Raw genomic sequence first — 9,117 nt, 5'->3', positions numbered from 1 at the left:
CACGTACCTCAAGTTGTGCCAGACGTGCGTTAGTAATGAGCAATTATTGACCATGCTAATTGCAATTGATGTTCGAAATTACTGTTACTACTAATAAACAATCATTGCCTCGAAAGAATTTCAGTTTTAGTTCTTTATGTGTCTATGTCCCATTATTGAATGTGTTCCTTCAGTCGGAGATGAGAAATTCAAAAATATCGGAAAAATTTCATAAGCTGCGAATCGTTCTTTATACTGCTGACATATATTACTTTATAAACCTTTTAACATATTTTATGCGGGAATGTTTAAGTCCAATAAAACTGGTTCATAGATTCTGAAATACATATTTTCTCATTTGTGGCAACGCAAAGCGTTTGATTCTGTTGATTTTATTTATTAAGTTGCCTCAAAAAAAATTATCAGTTACGAATTTGCGAATTTGCTGGAGCAAACGAGATACAATAACAATGCGGCATACTACAAATAATTTTACATACATAGAAACTCGTCAGGTCTACCCTGAAACTGATGGGCCACGTATTAGAAATAACTATAGGATTACATATACTATTCTAGTGCCGCACAGTCAGTGCCTTCTCCATAGTCCATTCGGTTCCAAATAGCCCAAGCACAGCGATGGTTAGGCTGTTGCAGTGGCTCTGCTCCCAAACCATTCCCATGTTGCGATGCACAAAGTATGAATGAAGCCATTCCAATTGTTTTGGAGGAGGCAGAAAAATTGGTTTGCTCTATGAGTGAATGTAAAACCAGACCGTCATGTACCACACAAGAATATGTTTCATAGACAAGGTAGAAGGCGTCGTCTTGGAGACATGCCGCTAAAGGCTGCTTGTCTCCAATCAATCCAATCCAATCAATCGTACAGGCGGCATGTCTTCATCATTACTCTCACAACACTAACTGTCACTACCCTCACTACCATCAGTACTCTCACCATCATTATCCTCACCATCACTACCCTCACCATCACTACCCTCATCATCACTACCCTCACATCACTACCCTCACCATCACTACCCTCAACATCACTACCCTCAACATCACTACCCTCACCATCACTACCCTCACCATCACTACCCTCGCCATCACTACCCTCACATCACTACCCTCACATCACTACCCTCACCATAATTACCCTCACCATCACTACCCTCACCATAATTACCCTCAGCTTAACTGTTCTATATCTTACTGGGAGTACATCGTAGCTCAGTCTTTGTACATACGTAGCTGATCTTCAAACCCGTTCATTTTGAATAGCTTGTAGAAAATGTATTTGTGGTTTACAATACCAGCAGAAAGCGCCAGAATTAAATCATTAAGTGATACATGTACCTAAATCAGGTAATAATAAAATATATCAGATCATTTATTATTGCCGTTATATTTCGTAGTATTTTGATCCACTCCTAAATTATTATTGTATAAAATATTTCAGATTCTTCAACTCAATTTCATTCTTGACGGAAATCAAAAAATAAATTCTAAATAATAGGTTAACTTTATAACATCATCAATCATTGTCTGCAAGAATATCCATGGAAATTGAGAACTTAAACTTTTACTGTCGTAGTTCACTGGATGACGCCATTTGATTGGCCATCTCATATATTTGCGAGGTCATCTCTCTGATGAATGCGTCCAGGGCGCTTGCATTCCCGTAAAGAAAAAACATTCATGAAAAGATTTAGTATTCCTTCGGACATAACGCGGAAAAATAGGGCTAAATGTTTGTGCTACAGTGCAGTTTCACGCGCAAAAGCTCCCGCAACTTTTCTCTTTAAAGAATGGGATGCCCCGTCAAACTATAAGAAACTAGAAACATTTTTCTTTCAAACACAAACATGTCAATGTAAAGGCTTAAATAAATTAATGTAACGCCTAGCTAGAGTTCGTTCTCTATTTAATTGTCGTTCATAGATATCTCCAGTAATTCGTCTAAGCGCAATAAGGTTAGCTCTGCACCATTATTCCATATATTGACAATATAAATATGAAATAAATTATATTCGTACAAAACTTACAAGACACGGAGAGGTTGACTGAATCTTCTACGTTATATTGTAGTTTACATGGAGAGTCATTATTGTTCCAACTATTTTTCTTCATTTATCGGTACTTGTTATGAATGTCATCCAATGTTGTTATGCTTTTAGCGTCTAATATTCTCATTTCAATTAAATCAATGGAACGAAAGACTGGACTGCGGAAGTAAGATAAGTCATATATGACTGACAATAATGAGATGGATTGGATTTCATGCTTCCTAAATCCCAGTAATACCAATAATGAACCTCAAATTCAATAAGTTACATTTTTGAGCAAATGAGTGACTGTCATTCGATTATTCTTGAAGCCTCTAACTTTGAAGATTAAAATTGGAACGTCAAAAACAATTACAATATTATATATTACACCACATATTATCAAATTTTATTTGATTTCAAAAGCAAGGAGTGTCTTAAATAGGATTATACTGATTATATATATCAATTGATTATAATAATATAAGTAAGTGTTACATGAGCAATACACACGGACATAAATTCGAGCTGAAAATCACACGAGTTGAAAGACAAAAGTGAAGTCAGGAGAATTTGATTCTCCGTGCAGCTTGATAATTGAGAGTCAAACTTCTACAAGGTCAATATTCAATCTAATGTGAACTGAGCTGTGAAGACATTGTTAGGGATTAACTAGAAGGTGGTAAGATTGCAACTTATTGCAGGCCAATGCATGCGTTCTAATGACTTAGGATTAATAAGTAAACGAAATTTAACAGCTTGAGTCTCGCTCTGCTCTCACTTAAGCCGCCAATGCATCACCTCGTAAGTAATTCAACTCACGCCCCACATTTTGTGGTAATGCGGAGTAATTAACGGGATCAGGGAAATGTCGCCAAGACTGGAAATTTAGGTTATGTAACGATGATTGTGAATGCGTGTCATGAATCCCGATTCCATTGCAACGATTATTTACTATAAATGAAGCCCATTCGTTCGTGAAGTAGAAGAGAGAGAGCGCGATCAACCTTCGGCAAGCGTTACACATAAATTCATACCATTTTTAATACTACAGATTGGGTATCGTTTCAGCGGTCTAATTTTTGGCTCCTGCTGTTTGTTAGCAATAGAATTAGGTATGCCAGCATCAGCGGTCTAACTTTTGGCTGTTATTGTTTGCCAGGAGATGAAAGTATGCAAGCAATTCGTATAATTTGAAGGATTTGAGCCAGATTAATCATAGTTATTGGTTAGCTAATGGAAAAAGACGCATTCAAGTCTTTTCAAGCCAGTGAATTCAAGTCTGCTTGCACAGAAACATGTAGGCTTTGGCACAAGGTGCATCGGCCAGATGATACCAGTAACTGTTTCCAGGTTCAAGATACATTCCCCCACAGTTGGGCTCTGGGTCATTAGGGTCAGATTTGCCCCAGAATGGTGAAGGGTGAGTGGTTGCGATGGTTCCGCCTCCGAGCCATTGCCAAGTGGAGTCCGGAGCATGGATCAGGCCAATCCAGAACAGCGTGTAAGGGGCTGACAAAATAACACTTCATTACTCAGATTTTACTTTTTAATCAAAAACCGTAGTGATATGTGTCTCTATACGAGTTTAGCAATTAACACATATTTTATATACATTTAATTCACCGATGGTTTTTTTTATTCGACTGGCTCAGTACTTCGGGCAATGGATTATAATTATGTGTGTATACACATCATTTTAGACCATCTCCGCTTTGAGGATCTGAAAGATAAAATAGAGGCATTCGTAAGTTGATAATATTATAAATTGATTTAAATCATTTTTTAGAAAATGTAGGCGCACTGATGGCAACTATGCTGAAGTCTTCTTATTAACGGAATATTCAAAACTAAAAAATGATACGCTTCGAAATATAGTTTTGGGACGCTAAGATATTCACAGATAATAAGAGCGTGCCATGAGTCACATGCTTGAGTCATTTGAGAGGTTTAGTATCATTACGTTAGCTGGACTGAATATAAACATATTATCAGCAGTCAATGAATTTGCGATTCCGTGCTTATTTTCGAAAATCAGGCTATTTACGGGAAAGTGTGAAATTTACCGACATTCTCACTGTCCATTCCGGACTCACGACCGTTATTCAAGAGGTAATCGTGCATGACGTAGAATTCGATCGAAAACGAACGGTGAAGAGGTAAAAGTCGAAGGCACACGTTCACTCATATTTCATGACTCCAAGAACAATCTTAATCATGATACTAGTAGTTCAAATAAATGAGGCTGATCAATAGTACAGATCTGTTTTATCAAGTCCAAGGCATGCCATTTTTATGGTGTGGAGTAGACCAATCTTTGGAATCGGAATGAGGATCGGATTTCTAATTAGAAAAAAAGAGAAGAAATCTCGAAATGAGGGGAGTGCAAAAGGTACGCTCATTTACTATTTGAATAAATTAGTAAATTATCAAATAAATTTTCTACAACATACTAGGGAAATTCTTCAAGAGGTATTCCCTCATTGCGTTGAAGTCAATCAGGAAGTTGGCGGTGAAGAGTTGGGAGTCGGAGGGACAGGACGCGGCGGCGGCGGTGAAGTTCAGTGCGGCGGTGGAGACGTAAATGCAGCCCACGTTGTCCACAAGCGTGAAGCCAGGCAGGCATACCAGGCCTCGTTCCCAAATATAAATTGTGTTGAAAATTACTACCTAGTTTTCATTTTTCAATTTCCGCGCCCATGAAAGTCCTGAACGTATAAGCTGAGCCCTCCTCGATGCTGCAGCAGACGCACAGCAGCGCCCCGAGCGCCGCAAGCAGCCGTAAGTCCATCTAGTTGAGCTGAATTTAATTCAATGCAAGTACTCGTAAATACTCGCATTAAAATATCAAGAATCTGTTCTACGACTCCTTAAAATTGTAATAAATATGAAAAATTGGAGGGGTTTAAAAATTTTTTGCCTTCATCATCGATCACTATTGTCATATTAAATAAAAATTTCGCACACGATGCAAAAAGAAAAATTTAATGAGTGTAAAATAAATTCAATTTTAATGAGGATTTCTTTCCATTCCATAACGATGTTCTTGATGGTCAAAACAATTATTTGAGAATTTTTGAAGGAAACTTTAATCTGGTGATGCACCAAAATAGAATTGCTACAATATGTATGTATTGGCATTGGATGACACGGGGTGTTATAAATACTTATACTGTTAGGCTTATACAAAACATCAAACAAATGGAACTTTTATTTCAGAGATGACTGGTCCAAAGCTTGAGAAAGCAGACGTATTCACAAAACATTAAGGACTGAACCAAGTCCCGAAAATTAACGCTTGGCAGCGGTTCCGATACAGGTTATCGCCGTTATGCCGACGAATAAACCCGGCCCAACATAACTGTAGAAGCAATAAATATCCAATAAATTTTACAATTCTGCATTCCAGTAGTAGTATTCCAGTGTCGCAATAAGTTTCAATCAAATACATTCATATAAGCAAAGCATTACACGTTTTACACACCATGATATACGGAAGGCTCTTTCTATCGCAAACAGTGTCGCTGAAAGTCCTCATAAAAAAGATCGAAGGTTGGTTCTCACCGGATATGCAGTTATTCTATCGAATAGAAGGAATAAATAGCTGTTAGATAGTTGGTAATCAAATCATAAGTTCCATGAACATAAATGTAAGACGCAATATGTCACTATAACAGCCTCGGACCCACCTTAAAATCTTTAGCCACCAAGCGGTTAAGCTGCAACTTTAAGAGGCTTGTTAAGAGGCCATGTAAAGGGAAATTATGATAGTAGAAAGGGAGGACAGACTCCAATAATTAACTAGCAAGTTGAGCTTAGGAAAGCATCAAGCCTTCCCAAAAGGTTAGGAACAAATATTTATTTTAAGTAAAAAGCCGAAGCTCAAAAGTCAAAGTGGTCATACCACAAGAAAAGGCAAAGCCAAAATTCAACACTGGAGTCGGTCCTATCCTAATCAAAGAAAGCACGAACATGCATAATAAACGAAAATAAATAAAACGAAAAACAAAGAGTGATCACTCAAACTTAAATACAGAAATTAGGAAGGAATGGCTTAATACACTCCTATGGAGCAAAATTAAACGGATGTTTCCATCAACAAGTCTTTCAGCCAACTCCTACTATTCACAAATTCATACCCAACAATAGGTATGAAGAAAAAGAAACTTAGAACCTAAGAAATGTGGAAATTTCTAACAATACCTATAGGGGTTTGCATTAGTATTCTAAAATCAAAAATTTGGTTTTGGCTTAGTTAAGAAACCAGGTTCATAATCATACATTCATAATTAAAAAATGAGTAAAAATTTATTACAAAAATTGTTTTTTCATTCCTGAATTTTTCAAGAAAAGTATATCATGAAATGAGTAATTACAATCAATCACAATTGCCTGAAAATTATGTGTACAGTGAAAAACGTTCTTAACTCTTTCCCCCAAAAGAATACACAGCTCACTGACGCTGTAAAGCAAGTCGACCTGGGCATGATTACAATTCAGGTGGTGCATGTACATGTATATCGTTGTGATCGATGCGCCTCGGATTATGCGAAACTTTTCTGATAGAGATTACTGACTTGTGTCTATGATGTTACGTTCAGGGGTCCATTTTATACGAGAACTCATTCCAATAAAGACACTTGGAATACTCGATCGCATCCAATCGTTTGGTTCAGAAATGAGGAATGGCGTAAATCACAGAGGTGAAACTTCTCACTTGCAAAACTTTTCTAAAAGAGATAATTGACTTGTGTCTGCGATTGTACGTCAAGAGGCCCATTTTATACGAGAACTCGTTCCAATAAACGACACTTGGAATACAAGATCACATCCAATCGATTCTGATTTTACCTCTTATGAAAAGAATTTTTTTATCATGAACAAATAATTTTTGCGAACCTTATTTCATACTACTCCTAATCTTTCTACTAATCATACTACTCCTAATCTTTCTACTCCTAATCATACTACTCATACTAATACTTCTCTTAGTCATACCTAATCATGAAATCTCTCTTTATATTTAGTGGAAATATTGGACCACGTCTGTAATAGAGCGGTTATCGCTCTCTATTCGGGGACCGCCTATAGGCTTTGGCCGAATAGTCACGACACTCGGCGCAAAGTTATTCTAGGTCTGCTTGGCCACCCGATCGAAATGAGTTTCTGATAAGAATCTCGAGTGTTTAGACGTTTCCGACTTTACAGTCGTTTGAGAGTATGACAAGGGTTGGCAGAGCCTAGCCGAGTCATGCGGAGCTAGCAAACCGCCCAGAAGCTGCCCTTCGAACCTTGAGCCGAAGCGGACATAAAGAAGCTGATTTACGTAAGGTCCGAGTACTGGGTGGCCCTAACACAGGGTTACACACGCCTTTAAATTTTGTTATAGATGCGAGGTTCAGTAAGTCCTTGCATGATAGTAATCGTAACGAGTATTGGAGATGTGGGGAATGTGACAGTGCAATGATAGCTTAATTCTTGAAGTATCTACAAATTGAAACAAAAATCTGAGAAAATTCTATCCATGAATCAGGAAATGCGCAGAAATCTTGGTCAGTACAATCTCAACTCTAAATTGTACAAAGTTGAGTAAGGCAAGAATTGGGATGTGGAGATAAAACTACTGATAAACAATTTGGCGCCTGAATTGAAATTTGAATAAATGTGTCCTTAAACGAATTTATGCTTCGATTAGATGTAGTTTAAGAGCTGCTAATTAAGGTATTGCTTAGCCAATAATTCAAGTTAGGCCAGACGTACTGTGATTGATTACTCTGAGTAATCCAGATTTTGTCACAATGACTCGAAATTCATCTTAAGAGAGAATAAATGCGGAATGTATCTAAAAGGAAAGCAGCGCAACAATGTTTTATTACAAACATAGCCAATTTATTCGCTGCAACATAGCAAAAACAAGCGCCATTTGAAAACTTTATACAGTAATTCATCACATTCTTTTCGTCTTAGGCCGGTTTCATAGAAGCAGTTTTAATTTTTCGTTAATGGTTTGACATGAATTACAGATACGTTAACATATCTCAAATAATTTTGGGGACCTTTGCTAAAAAACGCATGTAAATGTAGGTGTGCTGAAGGCAAAGGAGGTGAATTATTCATGCCATTTCGCGCCACTAGATTCAATTCCGTTTACATATGAACGAGTTGCTCCGAACACAGGGCAAATCGGCCAGATGGTAGAAGTAACCTATGGTGGGATTGAAGAGCATTGCTGCCCTGTCCGTAGCACTTGGCTCGAATTTACGTAGGGCGATGGGTGGCTAGTCGGGATGGTTTCACCACAAATCCATTCCTAAGTTGTTACATTCGGCGTTCGGTCCAGGCCAATCCGAATAGTCTTGGGAGAGGCTGCAAAAATGGCGCGTGTTTACTTCCGTTTTATGTCTTAAGTGAAGGAAAAATAGTAATTTCGACAAATGTTACTACCAGTGGGAGATGAAATGCGTTATTTATTGCTCCAACTGTTTTTAGCGCATTTTCTCATCTATGGGAAAAAGGCGCCATTGTGCTCATCATGCCCGTCCGTCCGTCCGTCTGTTCGTGACTTCACGTTTTCGTCGACGAGAAAATGCGCTCTCTGTCACTCACTGCAGTGAGTACTGAGTTATATTTTTTTCATATCCAGGCAGAGTCCTTGCTTGTTCTCAAATGATATATAGTTATGTTTTAATGTGCTGGGGTCCGTCAGCTTGATTCATCGAAGTGCTGATTCAATAGCAATAATAAAACTCCCGTATGTTTGGTGGTCATCAATCATTTTTCAGTGTTTACCGGTTATGATGGACACAGGTAATGAGTTGAATCAGGGGTGATAATGTGTAAATTCTAAGAGCAGCAATTGAGGAGTGATTAAACAGATTCTTCAAAAAAGCACTTGAGGATTTTTGTTGACCTAGAATAATTCCATCAACAATTTATATTTTGTGTGTCTACAGAATGAAACATTTTTAGCATTATGTAAGACAGGACTGAGGAAAAGACAGCGATAGTAATTTTTAATTAATCAATGAAACTGATAATTTAACGTTGACTTATGTCGTCCATAAAACAACGTTTGAGCTCTCTAGAAGCA

General features: G+C 37.7%; 1 protein-coding gene across 1 annotated transcript; it reads right to left on the bottom strand.

Annotated features, from left to right (window-relative positions):
• Positions 1–2,462: 2,462 nt before the first annotated feature.
• LOC108683071 (C-type lectin domain family 4 member K-like) lies at positions 2,463–4,665 on the bottom strand. The gene is made up of 2 exons (XM_018172348.2): positions 4,481–4,665; positions 2,463–3,539 (listed from the first exon to the last, which is right to left on the bottom strand). The coding sequence occupies exons 1-2, from the start codon at positions 4,509–4,511 to the stop codon at positions 3,304–3,306; spliced, it is 267 nt and encodes an 88-aa protein (XP_018027837.2). The 5' UTR covers positions 4,512–4,665; the 3' UTR covers positions 2,463–3,303.
• Positions 4,666–9,117: the final 4,452 nt, after the last annotated feature.

This window comes from Hyalella azteca, unplaced genomic scaffold (genome assembly GCF_000764305.2).
Source record: "Hyalella azteca isolate HAZT.00-mixed unplaced genomic scaffold, Hazt_2.0.2 contig12937, whole genome shotgun sequence".
NCBI classification, from domain to species: domain Eukaryota; kingdom Metazoa; phylum Arthropoda; class Malacostraca; order Amphipoda; family Hyalellidae; genus Hyalella; species Hyalella azteca.
The sequence above is the reverse complement of the archived record's forward strand: the minus strand, read 5'-3'. Positions and strand labels throughout refer to the sequence as shown.

Bases quoted from the DNA above. Each gene is read 5' to 3' on its own strand.
- LOC108683071 (XM_018172348.2), bottom strand. From the start codon at position 4,511: ATGAGGGAATACCTCTTGAAGAATTTCCCTA. The intron at 3,540-4,480 runs GTATGTTGTAGA...TTATTTTGTCAG, and splicing joins CCTCTTGAAGAATTTCCCTA to CCCCTTACACGCTGTTCTGG.